Source organism: Myxine glutinosa, chromosome 6 (assembly GCF_964187855.1).
Source record: "Myxine glutinosa chromosome 6, kmMyxGlut1.1, whole genome shotgun sequence".
Classification (NCBI taxonomy): domain Eukaryota; kingdom Metazoa; phylum Chordata; class Myxini; order Myxiniformes; family Myxinidae; genus Myxine; species Myxine glutinosa.
In genome coordinates this window covers 17,703,784-17,726,370 of record NC_136266.1, presented here as the reverse complement: position 1 = coordinate 17,726,370, position 22,587 = coordinate 17,703,784, and the positions used below count along the sequence as shown (strand labels likewise).

Below are 22,587 nucleotides of genomic sequence, written 5' to 3'. Positions count from 1 at the left end.
AGCAGTAATAGCCTATTAACTAATTGTGATGAGTCACTCGGAAGAAAACTAACACCCGAGCCTGAAGTCATACCAAGCTTACTTAAAACATTAAGAATATATTTTTCCTTCGCTTTCTTCTTACCTTTACTAACAACAGAACCCCCATAATCATGCGCGTTTAGTAAATCAATATTTACCCTATCTTCCACATTTTCCATATCAAGTGGTTTGTTGTTTCCCGCCTCCTTACTGCCTCACAGCAGTAATAGCCTATTAACTAATTGTGATGAGTCACTCGGAAGAAAACTAACACCCGAGCCTGAAGTCATACCAAGCTTACTTAAAACATTAAGAATATATTTTTCCTTCGCTTTCTTCTTACCTTTACTAACAACAGAACCCCCATAATCATGCGCGTTTAGTAAATCAATATTTACCCTATCTTCCACATTTTCCATATCGAGTGGTTTCTCAAAATATTCTGAATTGGCATACCCCGCTTTTGTGAAAAGAAACATTAATCTGGGAGTTAATCTAATAGGAGGTCTGGCAGAAGTTAAGAATGTCAAGTTATCATCAACTACCTGTACCGTTTCGTTAACAAGGTAAAACTGAATTCCTTCTCCTTTATGTATGAGACCCGTTTTGGTTTTTGAACCTGGTGAATATTCAGTGTTTAGAATAGCGTCCACAACATATTTAGGAGGTTGATTTATCCCCTCACGTTGTTGGTGTAGTTCTTGGCATGCTTCTTGTGCTTCTATAACTCCTAGCTTTTGCTCTGCCTCTTGTCTCAAATCTGCTAACTCTTGATGTTGTTTGGGAGGGAGTATATGTTATCGCAGGAACTTGAAACGAAACCGCCTTTTGTTCGGAAGATTTTAAAATAGGTTTAAAAAACTTCTCTTGTTTTCTTTCAAATACGTCTTCACCTAATAGCTTTTGTCTCCGTTTCTTCTTTATCCCCTCCTGTTGTTTAACAACTTTTGAAAGTAATTGTTGATGTTCCTTAAATTTTCTTGCTCGTTCTTCGGCATTCATTTTATTTAACCGAGAAAATTATTGGTTATTATATCATCTTCTTTAACGACGATATACAGTGAAACCTTGACTTACGAGTTTAATTCGTTCTGTGACCGAGCTCGTAACTCAATTTGCTCGTTTCTCAAATTAAATTTCCCCATTAAAATGAATTGAAATGCTATTAATCCGTTCCAGCCCCCCAAAAACCACACCAATTTTTTTGAAATATATATATATAAATATCTCGCGCTTTATATTTCACCTGTATGCAGCATACAAGTTGGCAGGATGGCCTGGACTGGAGGTACGCACACTTGACTCTAAACTGTCCAGCCTGGGTTTGAATCCCGACCCAGCTATAACCTGTCATGTCGGTGTTTCACAGGCAGGGTGATTCATCAATGTGTGTACCGCTAAACTGGGCGCCCCGTTTGCGTCCCATTAGTTGTTGGATGTTAAGGATCTCACCGTGTTTTCCACAAAGAGAAGGCGAGCTATCGCCGGCACTCTGAACAAGTTGTGGCCTGGCATGCTCTTCTCCTCTGCCGTTATATACGTCCTCCTCGGCATCTTTTTCCAGAAGAGCCCTGTCTCGTCACAGTTGAAGATTTGCTGGGGGATGTATCCTTCGGCTTCTATCAGTTCGGCAAAAGTTATAATAAAATCTTCAGCTGCCTTCACATCCGAGCTTGCTGCCTCACCATGCCTGATGACGGAGTGAATGCCGGTCCTCTTCTTAAAATTTTCAAACCATCCCTGACTGGCTTTGAATGACTCTTCCGATGCCTCGTCCGTTGATGTTCCCGCCGTCTGCTGCACCAAATCCCCGTAAATGTCTCGTGCCTTCTCACAGATGATGCTCTCCGTCACGGTATCTCCTGCGAGCTGCTTCTCCGTCAACCACACAAACAACAACTTCTCCATCTCTTCATGGACAGAGGTCCGGAGCTTTGAAATAATCTTAATGCCCTTGGCTGGCGTTATAGCCTTTATCGACTCCTGCTTCAAAATCATACATATCGTAGAAGTACTACGATCGTACTGCCTCGCCAAGTCGACAACACGCACACCTCGCTCATGTTTTTCGACGATTACGTGTTTTATATCCAAGCTCGCTCGCTCGTAACTCAGATCTCGGCTCGCATCACAAAGCAAAAAATCGACCGAGCGACGGCTCATATCTCGGAAAACTCGTAAGTTGGTGCACTCGTAAGTCAAGGTTTCACTGTATTTATATTTTTCAGCCATATGTTTCATAACACCCTCAAATTCCTTTTTCGACATAATGTAGAACAATTATCTCTCCACAAATTATTTATATCTATTGCATTTAGTTTGAATAAAATAAAAGTATTAGTATTGTTTCTTATTGAGCGGCGAGAAAGTTGAAAGTATGACTGACTGAGATAAATGCAATTACAGGAAGAATGTCGTCCTCTTGTATTCTGTCCATAACCATAATGTCCATAACTGTCCATAACCGTTTGATTTCTCTCATTAACACAATCGTCAAAGATAACGGGGTTCTTTTTTGTTTCATCTAAATCTTGGGGTAAAGGTATATCATCCGTATTATCGCTGAGAATACAAGTTATAGGTATAGACGTTGTGGGTTTTGATTTCTTTTTACATTTTTGTGGAGTTTCACAAAATAGTTGTATTATATCTTCAATGTTGTGCTTATTGTCCCCCGTCGCATCGCGGAGCGAAAGGGGGACTATGGATTTCCCGTCCGTCCGTGTGTCCGTCCGTGTGTCCGTGCTTGCGTACGTGCATGCATGCATAAGCGAAGGACCGCATTCAAATTTGGTGTGTGGGTGCAACCCATGTCAAAATCCAAGATGGCCACCGCCATGTATGTCTGGCGCCATGTATGTCTGAACCTTGTGAGCGGAATATCTTGAAAAATAAGCGAAGTACCAACTTCTAATCTAGTGTGTGGGTGTATCTAGGCATAAGGAAGAAACCTATTGAAAATTGGCTCGCCACGTCAAAATCCAAGATGGCCACCGCCATCTATGTCAACCTTGTGAGCGGAATATCTTGAAAAATAAGCGAAGTACCAACTTCCAATCTGGTGTGTGGGTGTATCTACGCATATGGAAGAACGCTATTGAAAATTGGGTCGCCCCGTCAAAATCCAAGATGGCCGCCACCATGTATGTCTGAACCTTGTGAGCGAAATATCGTGAAATATAAACGAACTACTCACGTCTAATCTGGTGTGTGGGTGTATCTAGGCATAAGGAAGAACGCTATTGAAAATTGGGTCGCCACGTCAAAATCCAAGATGGCCGCCGCCATGTATGTCTGAACCTTGTGAGCGGAATATCTTGAAAAATATGCAAGTGAAGTACCAACTTCTAATCTGGTGTGTGGGTGTATCTAGGCATAAGGAAGAAAGCTATTTAAAATTGGGTCGCCACGTCAAAATCCAAGATGGCCACCTTGCGTCTTCCACTTTGTCAACTCACATCACTTTACCGGCAGGGGACCTAGGCATAACGCTTGTTTTGTTTGTGTTGAAGCTTAAATAACCTGATTATATCTTCTTTTTGAAGCCCCGCATTAAAACCTTGTGATAGTAGTTGATACTCTGGTTGAAAACTTGACTTTGTGAAAATTATTAAATTTTCATAGTCTAAAAATTTTGGAGTAAGGAGCATCTTTAAAAGCAAACAGGTTTTCCCACATCCGCTTGAACCAACTATTAGACATCTCAATGAATTTGGGTGGTTCTTATGATTATTAAATTTTATCTTGCTTTCCCAAACGGGTAAAAAATCATCCATTTTATATAAACCAACTAAAAATTTGCCGTTTAATCATCCATCCTGTGTGTTATCCCTATTATAATTGTGTATACATATTAGAAGTGACTCAACCAACCGTCTAATTGAGTTGAATATATCTTGAAATATTTTGAAAATGGGTTCGTCCATTTTATATACTCTGACAAAAAAAAGTTTTTCTCAAGTATTTTAAAAGAAGTATAACATGAATGTATCTTTCACTACACACTTTCCTTCTATAATTTTAACTACAACTTACCCACAGTCCATCATGTAAATTTAATGATATATATATATATATATATAGATATATATATATATATATATATATATATATATCTCTTTTTTAGACATTTTGGAAATTTTCAGAAATTATAGGAAATCGGGAAAATCACAAAAATCGTGAAAATCAAGAAAAATGGCAAATCGGAAAATTTGAAAATCTATTTTTTTGAAATGTTAGAAATTTGAAATAAATAATTAAATAACTTATTATTTAATTAAATAATTCGAACACTTCCGGTTTCACTTCTTGTTTTTAGGCAAGGGGGGGGGGTGGGATACGGGCATCTGCTCTGGGCCAGAACTCCCACATTTATACTACTCAGGTTGCGTGTGAGAAGGACGATTTGATTAGATTTTGTTGAAGACCCGGCTCCGAGAATTTAAGTGATTCTTCACCATTGAGCGTTCGGGCAAAAACCGATACATAGCACAATATCTCAAAACGTTATGGACGGATTATGACAAAACTTGATGGATGAGTTCGTTAGGTGACATGAACAAGCCGATTCGATTTTGGTTCAGGTCCGAATCTAGATCCGGCCTATCAGGATACAAAACGTAAACGGTTTAGCTTGGTGGGGGTATGCGCTCTACCGAGTGCTCTTCTAGGGTTTTCGTGCTTTGTGAGGTGCTCATATAGTTACTAATCTGGTAGTTACAACATCAGCCATGCAAGGCCTCAGTCACATGGGTCATTTTCCTCTCTTCAGTGGCCATTTAAGGCTGCTTTTCCCTGTGTGTTTCTGTCACGACCAGAGCTTTCCTTTTTGTCAACAGACGTGTCCTTAAAAACTGTCATGGAGGAGAGAAATTAAAAACCTCAACCACTGTGACCGAACCTGACTCTCAGACTGTCGGGCATGAACACTCTTGGACAAGCAGAAGAAGAACCGGAGTTCCATTTGGCATTTATGGCTCATTCTCACTCGGGACAACCTACACTGGTCATGTTCTCAGCGGGGTTTCCACTGACCATTCCCGTGAGCTCGGTGCTCGGGATCATATAAACAGGAAGGAGTGTAAAAAGAGAAGAAGAACACAATTTTGTTGAATGAAGGACTTTACCACACCAGAGAGAGAGAGAGAGAGACAGACACAGACACCAAGCTGTGGTGTTCTGAGGAGGAAGCGAGGTCAGTGAAGCCTCGGTGAATGACTGGGCCCTTTCTCTCTTTTTTTCGCCAAGTGCTGCCCACACCAGCATGGATGAAATTGCCCTTCAAACAGGCCTGAACCCCATTCCCGTCCTCCTCAGTTTTATTTGGACTTACTCTAGGTTAGATAAATGGTTTGTGTGTATGATGTTGTCGGCCTTTCATGTTGGTTGTGTGGCCTGTGTTTTACTTAATTAATCAGGTCCACCGTAATGAATTACGTACGTCGTTGTACCTATATGATTTGCATCTTGTATCGTTTTGCCGTCTGTGTACCCCATCCCTTGATGTAGGTAAATTGATTGCATTTCATGGGGTTTGATTTTCTGCCATTGTTCCATGGGGTTGTGTTTAAAAACTCCATTTAGAATAGCAAACATGTGACGTTAACATGCGTGCTTTGGAAACGTCGGTGTTCAAGCTGCAAGCCCCCTGAGATGCCAGCGCAGAAGTCTAGAGCCCTACTCCATGCGCTCAAGGTTCCAAAAACTGCTCGGCCAGCTTGCGGACCTTGGCCCGTCAGGCTGGGAATAAGACCTGGGGTCGCTGGGGTCGCTGGTTCATGCTATAACACTCGTCGTCAAGAGTAACGTTTGCGACCTCCGTTTGAATCCTGTCACCCATAATAGTGCCATTTTGTTGATTGTGTTTGGGAGCAGAAAAACCGCGGCTCCCAAAACCGCGCCGTGTTCGCACAATGGTGGTGCCTTCAGAAACCAATGGAGTTGAGCTGTTTGTGAACCAATCTTACGAACAACCGAGCACAGGAAACGCACTGGATGACATAGAGAGCCAGTTGGATGAGTGGCTGCAAGAAAACCCCAAAGGGAAGAGTGTGGTGAGTCTCCTTTTTATCCAGTAATAAGTTGAGGTTGAAGATGTAGATAAGAATACTGTATCATAATCAAATGTGACCATAAAGATGAGCGATAGCAGCTTGTTGTAGAATATGTCCTGCTTATATCACTCCAACGGTTGCGAGAGTGAGATGTGCATGGAAGAGGTTTCGGAAACTGAGTGGCGTGCTGACGAGGAGGGGAGTGTCGTTGAAGCTGAAGGGAAAGGTGTATGCTGCATGTGTGAGAAGTGTTATGATTTATGGGAGCGAGACATGGGTAATGAATGTAGAGCAGCAACGAAGGCTGGAAAGGGTGGAAATGCGAATGGTTCGGTGGATGTGCGGAGTAACGTTGAGAGAGAGGAAGACAAATGATGAATTGCGAAAGATGATGGGAATAGAGCCTGTGATGGATGCTGTGAAGAGAAACAGGTTGAGATGGTTTGGTCATGTGTTGAGGAAGGATGAAAGTGACTGAGTGAGAAGAGTGATGGAAATGAATGTAGAAGGAAGTGGTGGACGGGGAAGACCGAGAAAGACTTGGCTGAAGGTGGTGGAAGAAGAAATGTGGGTAAGGGGTTTAACAAGGGGAGATGCAGAAAATAGGGCAAAATGGAGAAGATTGTCATGGGGACCGCAAGGCTAACCCCCGCTCTAGCAGGGAAAATGGCGTTCAAATGCCTGTTGTTGTTTGTTTACATCATTCAGACCATTGTGATTAAATATATTATATATATTTATATATAATATTTATTACCTCTGCCACCGAAGGTGGATGGAGGTTATGTTTTCACCCCTGTGTGTCTGTCTGTCTGTTTGTTTGTGAACAAGATATCTCAAAACGTTGTGGACGGATTTGGACGAAATTTTGCAGAGATGCAGCATATGTGACAGGGACAAAATGATTAGATTTTAGTGATGATCCGAATCCGGATCCGGCTACTAGAATTTTTAAGTGATTCTTCTCCATTAGGAGATACGGCCAAAAAGCGATATATAACTTCGTTAAAAAAGGTATGGATGAGTTATGACAAAACTTGGTGGACGAGCTGGTTAGGTGACAAAAATAAGCTGATTTGATTTTGATTCAGGTCCAAATCCCCTTTACCCCCCCCCCCCCCCTTCCCACGCCTCCTCCCCCCAAGCCCTCTCCCTCCCACACATCTCCCTGCTCTTAAATGTTGTGTGCTCTCAAGTGTTTGTGTGCTTCCCCTTCTCTTGTCTTCCGCTCCCTCTTTTTATATATTTTGTTTGTCTGGTTGATTTGTTTGTGAAGTAAATGTCAGCTCTTTCACGAGCCTCGATTCAGTATACAAAAAAAAAAGAAAAAAAAAAAGAATCCAGATTCGGCCTATTAGTGTGATAGAAACCATGAACTGTTCAGCCTGGTGGAGGCATGTGCTCTATCGAGTGTTGTTCTAGTTTATATATGTATAATATTTATATATAATAAATATATATATATGTATATATATATGTATATATATATATATATATATATATATATATATATATATATATATATATATATATATATATATATTGTTGCGAATATGGAATTTGGCCTCCATATCCGCTTGTAAATATTCCCCTATTTCCCCAATACTCCCCAACTATCCCCAATCCCCCATTCCCTAGTCCCATTGTCTGTAAACAACAATCAGTAGAGCCGACCTTCCCCTTTTTCCCCCATTAAATGTCGTGCCCAGGTCCACCGCATCTCACGTAGACAACTTTCGGACATCTTGCTAGTTATTCTTAGTCTATGTCAGTTAAGGACTCCTTTCCATTAATTCTGACTCTTCGTTGCACCAGAATGTGATTATATGGCACCAGTAGTGAGTTTAGGACCTTTCCCATACCTCCTTCCATCTTCTTCCCCAAACAACAACTACAACTACAACAACAATTACAACAACAACGACGCTGCGCGGGGGGAGTGTGCGTCATCACACCGGCTCGGTTAGCCGCCATTGACAATGCGCGCCGGACCATGCGCTCCACGGGGTTACCACGAAGGGGCTCCTTGTCAGTCCCCCGTCAAGGGCGGAGCCAGTAACCCCCCCCGCACGCACCCAATGAGAGGCGACGTGCCGATTCCATCTGGGGCGGAGCTAACGAGCCGAGGGCGTGTCACTCCCCGCCGGAGATACGAAGCGACTCACCGGATGTGAGGTCAGATGCGCCCCCGGCCCCCCAGCCTGGAGAGAGAAGTTGCCACGTACGAGCGCTGAATACCTCCCCGCATCTCTGGACCGGACCGAGTCGATTCTGACCTTTGAGCCCAGGTGCACCTGGAGCCATCGATCCTGCCTTTCCTAGCCATCAAACCCCGTGTGAGTCAGCCCTTTGTCCCGTTTATCTGTCGTCTGTTGGGAATAATATAAGAGTGTGTCTAAGTGCTTATCTTACTATGCTGTCCCTCTTGTAGTTGTAATCTAACCTTCCGTAACAATATAACCTCCTCCGGAGGTCTTGAGAACCGTATCCCTGGTGTCGCGTCATTTTAATCCCAGCCGTGTGTCTTTTCCTTCATTGATCTAGCGTAGCGCGATTAGTCAACGTTCGGGTATAATCGGGTAACTTGTGCAGACGTGGTCATACCAAACCGCTCGGTAAATAACATCTAAGCCACGTCTGTAACAATTGGTGTCGAGGAGTGGAATTCGAACCCGGGACTAAATTTATTAGGCCCAAATTTGTAACAATTAGAATCGATTCGGAGCGCGTTTCCCGCGCGAAATTATAACGGCGAAATTTGAATTTGTTTTACAAAAATAAAAACCCGAATTTTGAAAGTCGCGCTATGGCAGACCAAGACAGCTGGGGTCCGGTAGGGGAGAGTGAGGCAGGGTCGGTCCAGGACCAAATTGAGGGACAGGAGGAGAGCGAAGCAGCGAGGGTAGCAGACGCACAAAATAGCGTCGTTGCGCCCGACGTTGCGGGCGCGCAAAATGGCGCCTCGCAAGAGCGCGCGGTAGCCGAACCCGAGATGCCAATGAATTGGAACCTGTTTATGAAACAGATGATGGCCTTTATGGTAAAAACAGACGATAATTTCAAAGGGATGGAAAACAGGATGGGAAACCAAATGGGGGTAATGAGGGACGAAGCGAGGGGTACCGTTGAGGGGTTAGACAATAATTTTAAGGAGTTAGACAAGAAATTTGAGGGGTTAGACAATGGGATAGAAGGGGTGAAACATGGGTTAACGGGGGTGGAAAATAGAATGGCTGCCCAGGAGAATCAGATAGAGGGAGTGAGAAATGGGTTAATAGGGTTAGAAAACAGTATGGAAGGCAAATTGAGGGACATGAGGGACCAAGCGGAAAGGGAAGTTAACCAAATGGGGCAGCAGATAGAGGGGGTCAGAATGGGGGTAGAAACCAAACTGGATGCTCACAGGGAGGAAATGGAGCAGATGAGGGTGGCATCTGGGCAGGAGATGCAAGTGATGGGAGAGGAGATCAGGAGAGGAGTGAGTGAGGAGGTCGGAGGAGTGCGCGAGGAGGTGAGGCACTGTAAGGAGCACATGGAGAAGGAGGTGAGAAAGGGGACTGTAAAGTTACAAGGGGGCATAGAGGACCTGACGCAGGAAGTAGAACAGCTGACGGAGGGACAAAAAGAACTAACGGACCAGGTAAAGAAGAACACAGCGGTAATAGGAGGTTTAAAAGCGACACAAAACGACATAAAAAACGACTTGATAGCGACAAAGAGGGAATGTCAGATGGTACGTGAGGGACTGACAACGAGGTTGGACGAGGTGATAGAGGTAATGGAGACGAAGGACCGGCAGGTGAGGACGCACCTGGAAACGGTCAAGGTAGCCTTAGAGGATGAGCTTGAGGAGACGTACCGGGGAATAAAGGAGGTGAAGCAGAAATTAGAGGAAGTGGAAGAAGGGGTGAGCGAAATTAAGAAGCGACGGAGAGGGGATAAGAAGGAGATAAAGGAGGAAGTAAAAGAATTGGTCCAAAGTCTGTGTTTGGATCGTGATGATGTGCTCATTAACCGGATGAGGGATTCGCAGGTGATGGAGGAGAAGCGAAGAGGAAGAGGACCTGGTGTAAGTGGTGACCAATATGGTCGTGCGTATGATGCGCCAGGGGATTTAAGAAGCTTGGGGGTCGAGATGGACCCGGGTGTTCGTGAGAGGCCACTGGTGAAGTGTGCGACAGGTCTGGTGTGCGAAAAAGGAGGTGTGCGAGGAAGTCCGACTCTGGGGTGTGTGAGGAAAAAGTGCGTGCCAAGGAGTAGTGAGGGTGCTGGCGAGAGTGAGTCGGTCGTAGCGCGTGTGCGAGGGAGCACATGGAAGCGCGGTGTGGTAAGTGTTACAGAGGGTGTGACGGGAGAGTGTGCGCAGGAGTGTGCGCGAGAAAGGTGTGTGACGGACAGGTGCATGAGGAAAGAGTGCGCTGTCAGAAGTAAGGAAGAGTGTCCACCTGTGGTGGGTGTTACAGAGGGTGTAACGGGAGAGTGTGCGTGAGAAAGGTGTGTAACGGACAGGTGCATGAGGAAAGAGTGCGCTGTCAAGAGTAAGGGTGAGTGCGCTGTCAAGAATGGAGGTGAGAGTAGTGAGAGTGACAAGGAGAGTGAGTTGGTTGTGACAGGTGAGCGAGGATGTACACCTGGGATGGAAGGATGCACACCTGGAATGGTAGAGCGTGAGTGGGAATGCACGCTGGAGTTGGTGGTGAGGCACGTGGTTGGGTGTGCGAATGAGGGCACACCTGTGATTGTCACAGAGGAGGTGACAGAAGAGGGGGCGCGAAGAGGTGTGTTGGTGAGGTGTGCGACCAACGAATGTGTGCCAAAGTGTTCGGTGGTCAGGTGTGTGACCAAGGCTGTGAGTGGAATGAGGGTACCTGGATGTGTAAGGAAAGGTACGAGGAGCATGGGGACGGCTGGATGTGTGAGCAAGGAACGGGCTGCGGGGTGTAAGCATGCAGGTGAAGCATCGACGTTACACGGGTTAGAGGTTAGGTCGACTTTTAGCCGAATCGGGCCCTCGGTGCGTGCTGGGCCTCGCGTTGAACGGCCGCGTCCGTGCTCCACTAGGTGGAGCGGGCAGCTGGATAGGAAGGGTCGTCATGGCGACCACGTTTTGTTGAGACGTGCCGGCAGGTCGAGATCGGGACATTGGATGGCTCCACGCCGAGGTGGTGCGTGGGATCTCGGCCCGGGTAAGCCCCCGTCCCTGCCCCGAATGCCGGACGCATCCAGCCGCCGGCACAAAACAACCAGCATCCATTGCTTGGCTTTACGAAGCCGGGCTTTGGACAGGAATTGGCGCACCGAGAGGCATTAGTGAGTAGACTGGGTGATGAGGTTAGTGTTTTGGCCCCAAAATTAGAGAAAAACAAAATTTGATGATTGGCAAAGGATTGGCAGAGTGATGATTGGTAATGGTACAGTGATTGGCAGATGATTGGCAAATTTTTAATTTGTTGAAATTTGATGTGCAAAATTGGTAGTGAGCGATGGGCCCGATGGGTAAGGGGGGCATCCCTGCCACCCTTCCCATAAGGGGGCAAAGGAGCACTAGATTATGGGGTGTATGGCAGTGAAAACTAGCCCGGGTGGGTTAGGTTATATTGTAGGGATCTAGAAGAGATTGACATTAGGTAACGTTAAGTTTAGTTAGTGACTGATACCTGTAGTGGGGACGCAGGTAGATTAGTGTGGATGATAATGACGTGGGAGCGCAATAGTTTAAAGGGACGACTGGGAAGCGCAAGTTTCAGAAGGGAGTAGTTAGCTGAGATGATGCCGTGTGTGTGAGAATTGAACAGGTGTGATTGCACAGGTGTGCAACTGGACAGGTGTGTGGAGCAGTGTGTGAGTAATGAGTGTTGTGGATCAGCGCGAATGCGCTTGGGGAGAGAAGGGTGCAGGCGGCACCAAGAATGAGAGCACAGGTGTGCTGGTACAGGTGTGTGGAGAGAGTTGGAGTAAGTGGTACGGAGTGGTGTGCATGGTGCGAAGGTGTGGATGGGGGAAGAGTGGACCCTTTTCACGAGTACCCGGGGCGGGTAGTGTAAGTGTTAGGTAGAGGGTACAGGTAAATTGTGGTTGGATATTGGCATCTGTGGTGCGGTTGCAGAATGGTGTTGTGAATGGGTGCATTAGTGTTGTGGAAATGGCTGGGCGTGTAGCCTGTTAGTGTGTGTAGTTGGTTGGGCACTCCACCACTGTGAGGATGTCGGCCAGGTGAGGCCGCAGGTGGGCTCTGGGAGCCGGTAGAGTTGTGGATGGGGCCCGAGGATCCGGAGGACGGACCCGGGTAGCCCAGTGCCAGAGAGGGCACCGAGTGGGGAGAGAGCCAGAGGGCCTTCCCCAGGTAGTTAGGTTAGGGTGAGGAGCAGGTAAGCTCGGAGGCAACTGCAGTGGTGGAGGTGTGCAGGTGGGTAGACCCACTGGGAGAGGTACACGCCACAGCCCAGAAATTGTGCGAGGGCACCGGGAGATGAATCGGGGGAGTGAGACCCCAAATTGAAGAGCACCACAGTTTGGCCAATGGGAATTGGTTTTTAGAACCCATAGTGTAAGAGGGCCAATGGTTTGGCCGGAGAAAGACCCCGGGTAGTGTAAAGTTGTTAAAGTCATTTAGGAAATAGTTAGGATTGATGAACCTGTCGCACCATACGCAGCCACTTACCTGTGGTGATGATGATGACTCCACACCTGTGTTTTCTTTGTTTTGTTGCAGGAAATGAAATTGCTGTGTGGATTGTGAGACGCATCACGACGTGGATGAGACATTGGGGTGATTCCATCTCTCCCTCCCTAGGAGGGACTGATGATGAATTGGTAATGGCAAATTTTGATGTTGAGTTGGAGATGGCAAATTTTGATGAAAGTTGAAAATAGCAAATTTGATTGGTTAGGAGGGAGAGAAGACGAATTTGGTTTATGGGAGGAACGGGGAAGACAGTAGGGACGTTTGTGGATTTGTAAAGTAGATGTTTATGGGTAGTGTTGTGTTTTGTGGATACAGTAAGGGGTAAGGGAGGGGCCATGTAGGTTACCTGGTGGGGGGGGGGGGGGGCGTACGGTAGGAACGTACCTGTCTCACCTGGTTCCCATGTGCCCCCAGTGTGCATTACCTTGCATTGCGTGCACTTTTGCGCCCTTACCACCTTACTCACTTGTCTGCTTCTTTTGTCTCCCACCTCCGAGGATCTGGCTTTGGGGTAGAGAGAGAGGAGAGAGAGGTGCTGGCTTCGCAGTTGTGGGCCTGCACTTTCGCTGTTTGCTGCTTGGATCGATACACCATATGGACCGCAATGTTTGTGGCCACCCACAATGGACCGCAGCTCTTTTGCGGCCAAGCACCACCCGTGGATGGACCTATGGGTCAACGTGGCACCTATGCCATACAGGTGAACCACTTATAGTTGGCCCCCTGACGGCCACAATAAAGAAATGGACGCGGTTGGCGCCTTTCTTTATTTTTTGAAAGAGGCAAGAAGGCCAAGTGCACCACACGAAGGCAAGACCAGCGGCAGAACATCGGCCGGCTGCGACACCACCGGTGATTTATAGACACTTTATTGGTGCACCGGATGGTGCTCACTGTGTGATGGGGTGGTGCTTGATGCTTGGAAGGGGTGCTCTGCACATTATTAAAGGCCGTAGGCCACAGAGCACTCGTGGGTTGGTGTATCGATGCTAGCATGCGTGCTCTCTCTATGCATAACATCTGCATGTGTTCCTCCAAAAACAGGTCCTGGATCGTAGTGTAAATAACAGCGTAGTCTTGTGTAAATAATGCTCCCTACCGGCTGTATGTTTAGTTTGAGGATTCTTTCCGGATTCGGTTATCCTGTGGGTGTGTTTCTGTGAGGAGAAGGGTGCAACGTCGCAGGGGGACATATTTACTCATTTGTGAATATCTGTAAAACTGTCGCACTCAGGGTAGAGTTAATAGTAGAGGGAACTACATTGCGTGCCACACTAAAGTAGGTAAAAATTTATCGGGTCGGGACGCCCCGAGGGTAGAGAAGGGTGCAATGTTGCGAATATGGAATTTGGCCTCCATATCCGCTTGTAAATATTCCCCTATTTCCCCAATACTCCCCAACTATCCCCAATCCCCCATTCCCTAGTCCCATTGTCTGTAAACAACAATCAGTAGAGCCGACCTTCCCCTTTTTCCCCCATTAAATGTCGTGCCCAGGTCCACCGCATCTCACGTAGACAACTTTCGGACATCTTGCTAGTTATTCTTAGTCTATGTCAGTTAAGGACTCCTTTCCATTAATTCTGACTCTTCGTTGCACCAGAATGTGATTATATGGCACCAGTAGTGAGTTTAGGACCTTTCCCATACCTCCTTCCATCTTCTTCCCCAAACAACAACTACAACTACAACAACAATTACAACAACAACGACGCTGCGCGGGGGGAGTGTGCGTCATCACACCGGCTCGGTTAGCCGCCATTGACAATGCGCGCCGGACCATGCGCTCCACGGGGTTACCACGAAGGGGCTCCTTGTCAGTCCCCCGTCAAGGGCGGAGCCGGTAACCCCCCCCGCACGCACCCAATGAGAGGCGACGTGCCGATTCCATCTGGGGCGGAGCTAACGAGCCGAGGGCGTGTCACTCCCCGCCGGAGATACGAAGCGACTCACCGGATGTGAGGTCAGATGCGCCCCCAGCCTGGAGAGAGAAGTTGCCACGTACGAGCGCTGAATACCTCCCCGCATCTCTGGACCGGACCGAGTCGATTCTGACCTTTGAGCCCAGGTGCACCTGGAGCCATCGATCCTGCCTTTCCTAGCCATCAAACCCCGTGTGAGTCAGCCCTTTGTCCCGTTTATCTGTCGTCTGTTGGGAATAATATAAGAGTGTGTCTAAGTGCTTATCTTACTATGCTGTCCCTCTTGTAGTTGTAATCTAACCTTCCGTAACAATATAACCTCCTCCGGAGGTCTTGAGAACCGTATCCCTGGTGTCGCGTCATTTTAATCCCAGCCGTGTGTCTTTTCCTTCATTGATCTAGCGTAGCGCGATTAGTCAACGTTCGGGTATAATCGGGTAACTTGTGCAGACGTGGTCATACCAAACCGCTCGGTAAATAACATCTAAGCCACGTCTGTAACAATATATATATATATAATGGTATCTATAATCTGGTTCTCCAACCTAATGAGCGGACAACATGACGTCATCGCCATTATTAGTAACTCCCAACCGCAACCAGGTCGACTCCATATGATGAGTGGATAGCAGAGGTAACGTTACCGTGTGGCAGGCGGTGCTTATCGCTCCCAGCAAGGTGCAGCAGCAGCTGTATGGGACACCTTGCTGGCGGTTCTCCACTGATGATATGAAGGTCGCATTGTGACTGATATATGTGTATATATATGTATATATATATATATATATATATATATATATATATATATATATATATATATATATATATATATATATATATATATATATATATATATATATATATGTATATATGTATATATATATGTCTATAGCACTTGCTTTCTTTGAATAATGACCCTCGTTTTCCATTTGTAGGGCAAAAGTACAATGTTGGTGCTTTGTTGTGATGTATCATGTCGTAGGATAACTCGTGCTCTAGATTTTACCTTCAGGCTTTTGGGTCATGCTATTTGCACAACATTGGTGGAAAAACGATGCGGAATATTGCATTTGGTCATTTGATCATGTGCCTTTCCCCCCTTGCACATTTTGAAATCCTCTTTCTGTGCAAAATGTCTGATTCTCGATGACTCTCGCTTGACGACAGAAAGCCGAGTGGAGTGAAGAGGACTTTTCTCATCTCGCTCGGCTGATGGCCAAGTTTCCTGGTGGAGCTCCGGGTCGCTGGGAAAAGATCGCTCTTGAGATGGGTCGACCCATCACAGAGGTAATACTTGAAACAGGATTCAAAGTTTAAAATCATCTGCTCTTCTTTATACTATTTTTATTCTTGAGATGCAAAGGATTTTCTGCTGAGATGGTGACATGAACTGGGATGGAATACCAGGAAGTAGAAATATAGTAAAGATTTCTGTTATTGCATCGTCGTTCTCCAAATGTTTGCCGGACGTTTTGTACATGGAACAGCTGTTGTTGTTTTTTTGTTTTTTGTTTTTTTTAAATACTGAATCGAGGCTTGTGAAAGAGCTGACAACCGCGAGGGAAAGACAGCACAGGGGGACCACGAGGGAAAGACAGCACAGGGGGACCACGAGGGAAAGACAGCACAGGGGGACCACGAGGGAAAAGACAGCACAGGGGGACCACGAGGGAAAGACAGCACAGGGGGACCGCGAGGGAAAGACAGCACAGGGGGACCGCGAGGGAAAGACAGCACAGGGGGACCGCGAGGGAAAGACAGTACAGGGGGAAACATTCATTAAAACACATTCAACAAAAAGACATCCAGGAACACAGTACATGGGGACCACGAGGGAAAGACAGTACAGGGGGACCACGAGGGAAAGACAGTACAGGGGGACCGTGAGGGAAAGACAGTACAGGGGGACCGCGAGGGAAAGACAGTACAGGGGGAAACATTCATTAAAACACATTCAACAAAAAGACATCCAGGAACACAGCACAGGGGGACCGCGAGCGAAAGACAGTACAGGGGGACGGCGAGGGAAAGACAGTGCAGGGGGACCGTGAGGGAAAGACAGTACAGGGGGACCGCGAGGGAAAGACAGTACAGGGGGGCCGCGAGGGAAAAACAGTACAGGGGGAAACATTCATTAAAACACATTCAACAAAAAGACATCCAGGAACACAGCACAGGGGGACCGCGAGGGAAAGACAGTACAGGGGGAAACATTCATTAAAACACATTCAACAAAAAGACATCCAGGAACACAGCACAGGGGGACCGCGAGGGAAAGACAGTACAGGGGGAAACATTCATTAAAACACATTCAACAAAAAGACATCCAGGAACACAGCACAGGGGGACCGCGAGGGAAAGACAGTACAGAGGGACCGCGAGGGAAAGACAGTACAGGGGGGACTGTGAGGGAAAGACAGTACAGGGAGACCGCGAGGGAAAGACAGTACAGAGGGGCCGTGAGGGAAAGACAGTACAGGGGGACCGCGAGGGAAAGACAGTACAGGGGGGCCGCGAGGGAAAGACAGTACAGGGGAAACATTCATTAAAACACATTCAACAAAAAGACATCCAGGAACACAGTACAGGGGGACCACGAGGGAAAGACAGTACAGGGGGACCATGAGGGAAAGACAGTACAGGGGGACCGCGAGGGAAAGACAATACAGGGGGGCCGCAAGGGAAAGACAGTACAGGGGGAAACATTCATTAAAACACATTCAACAAAAAGACATCCAGGAACACAGCACAGGGGGACCGCGAGCGAAAGACAGTACAGGGGGACCGCAAGGGAAAGACAGTACAGGGGGACCGTGAGGGAAAGACAGTACAGGGGGACCGCGAGGGAAAGACAGTACAGGGGGGCCGCGAGGGAAAAACAGTACAGGGGGAAACATTCATTAAAACACATTCAACAAAAAGACATCCAGGAACACAGCACAGGGGGACCGCAAGGGAAAGACAGTACAGGGGGACTGTGAGGGAAAGACAGTACAGGGGGACCGCGAGGGAAAGACAGTACAGGGGGACCGTGAGGGAAAGACAGTACAGGGGGACCACGAGGGAAGCTGTTGAGAAGCATGTCAAGATTGTACTCTTGGTGTCAAAATCAATTGATCAAGTTTGGGCTCAAAGTTGCAAAATCTTTTAAGGTCTTTCTTACACCCCATTAGCTACCTTTTGAAGGAGGTCGTTGTTGGCTGGGTATATTGTGCTTTATGAAGTAGATCGGTTTTGGAAATCCCCAAAGTTTTGCATTCTCTCTTTTTAGCACATTCGTCCTGTTGAATTTATTATTTAGGATTGGTCTTGGTGAATTGGTCTTTGTGATTCTCCAAGAAATGCACCTTTTTTTGATGGTGCCTTCTGGCTGCAGGTCACGAGCAAGGCAAAGCAGGTGAAGGAGGCCGTGTCAGCCAGCGCAGGTTGGTCAAACTTGCGGTGCGCTTTGACTTATGTTTCTACCTTTGTTTGGTTGAAGACCGGATTCATTTTCACATTAGTGAACGTTGTAAGAGCAGAATACCTGCTGTTAAAAAGCTTAAATCATCATGATGTAAATCTTTACAAGTGAGTAATTGGGTACATGCTAGTTTGTCGAGATGCCTGGGCTGTTTTTCTTCCTCATTCAAACCTCCAAGGCCGATTCATGGATTTTGAAAGCAAAAGGAATTGGAAATTTAAACCAGATCGATTAATTTCAGTCATTTTAATTTTTCTGTTATTTTTTCCGAAATAATCTGATCGAGTGGGTCCCGTTGTCCATCTATGTTTGTTAACATTTGACGAAAACATCTTCTCACGAACTAAACGACTGATATGGACCAAATTTGGTACATGCATAAGGACAGCATGGTCTCATGGGGTTGTGCTCCTCATCCAGATGTTCCCCCTATAAAAGGGACAAAAGTGAGGGTGGGGGTAGTGTTTGCCACAAATATTGGTGTTTCATTCAAAAATCATCTTCTCAGAAACTGCCAGACAGATGCAGACCAAACTTGCCACAAGGCCTCAGGACCATGCCCTAGCCTTAAGTTGTGCTCCTCATGGCCATACCCCACTGCCCTGACAAATCTGGGCAGCAGGGGAAAATGGGGAAGATTTGGCCCCCGACTTGTGTTGGGGGAGAGGGGGCTGGGTTACAACCACCACAAAGAGGTGTCCCCGATAGTTGTCTTGGACATGTTAAATAGGGACATGTATTAGGATAGTGTACCAGAGGCTTCATTTTGCTGAACCTCTGCAATTTTTTAAAACTAACTTTAACATCATTATTTTATTTCAATTCAAGCATCTGCTTCAATACTGCGTGGGGTAACGTGTTCTATGAACTCTTCAGTTGCATCAGTGACACAGAACAGCCAATGATGCTACCTGCAGTCATGTGCTGCATACGAAGGAAGAAGAAGAACCTCTCTCCACAGTGATAAGTCTATTCTGAGCCAATCAGAGCTCCTTGCAGTGTACAAGTAATTCATCAAAATTTTAATGGATTATAGGTTTTCAATCTGGGAGGGTGGAGCCACTTCCTGTCTTGCTTCCCTTGAGTGATCAAAATCAGGGTATCTCTGTGTTTCTCTCTTTCCTCTAATCTGTGTAACTGACTCCATGTGTCTGTCCCATGCTCCTCACTATAATTGAGAGACTACTGCAATTCCTCACGTCATGGTTTCTCCTATACACACCACTGTTTTCTTCTACTCTTGCTGACCCACTCCCTCCCTTTGGTTTCTGCCACTCATTCCCTCATGTGCAGTCTTTGTCTCCATGTTCCCCTCTGATCCTCTGTCAGTCTGTAAACCTGCTGCTTTATATCATCTAAGTATTTCACGAGCCTAGATTTCAACTCTATATGCAAAATTCTTTTTATTTGATACCAACCATCTTTATCCTCTTTTACTCCCGAAACACTTGTTTTTCGCAGCCTCACGATTGGTAAAGTTCAAAGAACTGAAGACGATGGGAGTCATTGGTCCAGTGGTTGAGGGTCACAGCGCTGTACCTGACCACATCATGACGCAAAGAGACGACGGCTCAACAGATACATTCGTCAACAAGGTTGTCCTTCAAGACAAGACCACGGAACGGGCCCAAAAGACAGAGTGTGGTTTTGAGCCTGAACAAGGGACAGACAATTGGGCGCAGCACTCCCATGTTGATGGACAAGAAAAAAGTGCCCGCCAACGTGGCAGAAGGCAACGGGATTTTGACGGACAACATGAGGATTATGACATCGTAGAAGCTGGTGTCATTGGAAGGAGAAAAGAAGGACAGAGAAGTGATGCAGAGGAACAGAAAGAACAAGAACAAGTACAAGGTACTGGGAAAAGCCATAGTGCTGCTAATGATGATGCTTGGACCCAAAACCAACAGAAACTGCTGGAGTTGGCTCTGGCACAGTTTCCACGTGGAACACTGGAGAGATGGGACAGAATTTCCAAGTGTGTTTCAGGAAAGAGCAAGGTGAGTCATTGAGGTTACCTAAACTCACCTGTGCGGTGGTTCTCCAAACGTTTGTATTTCCCCCTTTGTAGTCCAAAAAGGGAAAAAATAAAACGAAGCAAAGATTAGAATTCTTCCACAGATAGGTTTCTTTGCCAAGTACTGCCAGTCCGTCACATATATAAGGTTGGACCACAGCACTCGTTTCGACCAAAATTGCATCTTAAAAGGTATTTAAAAGTTAGGGGAATTAAAAAATCAAATCTCAGTTGGTGTTACCTTTTTTTTACACAAACACAATTTTTTTTTTTTTTTTTTTTTTTGGCCGAGTCCAAACACAGAATGATAAAATTTTCAATGTTCATTCATTCTTATACAGGAAGACTGCATACAGCGTTACAAGGTGTTGGTGGAGCTTGTGAAGAGGAAACAGCAACAACAGCAATGACAGTATGTCCGGTTCAGGGCACAGCAAAGATGTTGAACTCTGCCGACACCCTCAGCCGGATCCACATCTAAGTGACCGGTTGTGCAGCTCGGTTGAATGCAAACCCCCAAATCGTTCAAATGTGGAAGGACTTTGCAATTTGCTCAAGATGCCGGCGATAACTCGCTGCTTCTTCACAAATGAGCCCGTGGGATATTTAACGTACGCCAACGACCAGTGCTGGCAGACGGGTCCTCCGGCTTAACGTCCTTCCGACGCACACGGTGATGGAGTGCCCTGCAAGGAAAACACCAAGGTGACAAATTTATTACTAGATCGAGATTTAACTGCAGGCCATATAGCTCAAAGATGAGCGAGTGCACATACTTTGTAAGCTCTCCTGATTGTGCTAAATTCCCTCTACTGTAATAAAAAAATGTTGACTGTAAAAGAAAGCCGGGGAGAGGATGTTAAACCTTTGGCAGAGTTATTGTAAGATGGGGTTTTTGTCAAATATGTCCTCGGATGTGGACCAAGCAGTTGTGCAGCTGATAGGTGAGCTGTAGACCCAGGTTTGCAGGATGAGAAGCAGCCATCTCCACCTTCACCCCTGGAGTATGCTCTTATTTATTTACTAATCATCTTTGTGAAACGAAACGATTCCTGTATTGAAACAGCTTTGTGCCGTTGCAAGACTTTTCAAAAAAAATCACGTGAATAAATTGTTGTTTTTGCACATCAATTGTTTCACTAGTTGATGGTATCCAAATGAAAACACTTACCGATAGGAATGCCAAAAGGAAGTCCTTAACTGGGTATTTCATCATATGAAACCCTGTGGTTGGGGCAGATGTCTACTTGATAGATTCGTCATAATGCAGCTACTTGTGCATTTGTAAGTATCCACCAACTCAGCTCTCGTCATCAAAATTTAAAATGTTATTCCTGCCACATACTGAATTACCCACACAGCCACAGCACCCTCGCCTCTTCCCAAATTGTACAAGTCACAAGAACTGGAGTTTGATTCGTGCACGTCCGGTGTCGTCACATGTAGTCGGTGATGCTGTGTCTATTATGTGCACGCACAGAATACATTGTAATTGCTTCTTGTCATGTGCATGTTTTATAAAAACAACACAATCATGCTTTTCTTGTGTGAAGAGGATTTCTTCAGTGAATTCACCTCCCAAAGCATTACCGGTACTGCTCAAGGTAATTTTTATACGTTGAGTAATTTCCCTCCATATTAAACGTATGAATGCTTTGCTGTATTTATGGCTTTTTTTACTTGCGACGTGTGGCAGGTCTACAAGAGCTCTGCATGGTTGTTGTTGTGGTTCTTATTGGGAGTCGATTTTTGAAATGTGCACCCATTGGTCAGACAGCGGCTGGGCCCCACCCACATTGCACTTGACTCCACCCACCATCGCACCAAGACAAAATAATATGGCTGTCATCTTGGTTTTCTGGTGGGCCAAAGACATCAGGCCTGTAGGCCTCTGCTAATTATACACTGCCCAGGTTTATTGCATCAGATTTCCTTTGGCTTTTTTGGGTCGAGTGTTAAAATGATGAACCCCTAAAAATCTAATCAATATCGAATAAAAATTATTGATAAGGTTTAGTTTCAGCATGACATTGTGGTTAAACCTGTTCCAAATAGACAATAACATGGAAACAGAGAGGACCCTGAACATGATATTAACCCACACCGAGAAGACCAAAGCGGGGTCAAGCAATTTGTGCTCTGAACTGTGAAACGAGATTATTGCAACATGTGCGTGCATGTCTGCATATATAGGCATATATGAATGAATGAATGATCGTTTTAAGGCCATTTTCCCCGCTAGAGCGGGGGTTAGCCTTGCAGGCCCCATGACAATCATGGTTCCCTGTTTGAGGCAATGTTTTTATGGCCGGATGCCCTTCCTGACGCCAACCTTTGGTCACCTATATCTGCATATATATTATATAGGTGTGTATATATATATATATATACACACACACACACACACACACACACACACACACACA

The 22,587-nt window shown here is 45.9% G+C and overlaps 1 protein-coding gene across 1 annotated transcript in view; it reads left to right on the top strand.

Moving 5' to 3' along the window:
* DNAJC1 (DnaJ heat shock protein family (Hsp40) member C1) overlaps positions 1-21,824 on the top strand; it is a 74,251-nt gene extending 52,427 nt beyond the window's left edge. The window contains exons 9-13 of the mRNA XM_068119716.2: positions 5,896-6,074; positions 15,849-15,968; positions 18,058-18,106; positions 19,606-20,144; positions 20,503-21,824. Coding sequence (XP_067975817.1) covers positions 5,896-6,074; positions 15,849-15,968; positions 18,058-18,106; positions 19,606-20,144; positions 20,503-20,571 — 956 coding nt within the window. The 3' untranslated portion in view covers positions 20,572-21,824. The remainder of the gene's footprint in view (positions 1-5,895; positions 6,075-15,848; positions 15,969-18,057; positions 18,107-19,605; positions 20,145-20,502) is intronic.
* Positions 21,825-22,587: the final 763 nt, after the last annotated feature.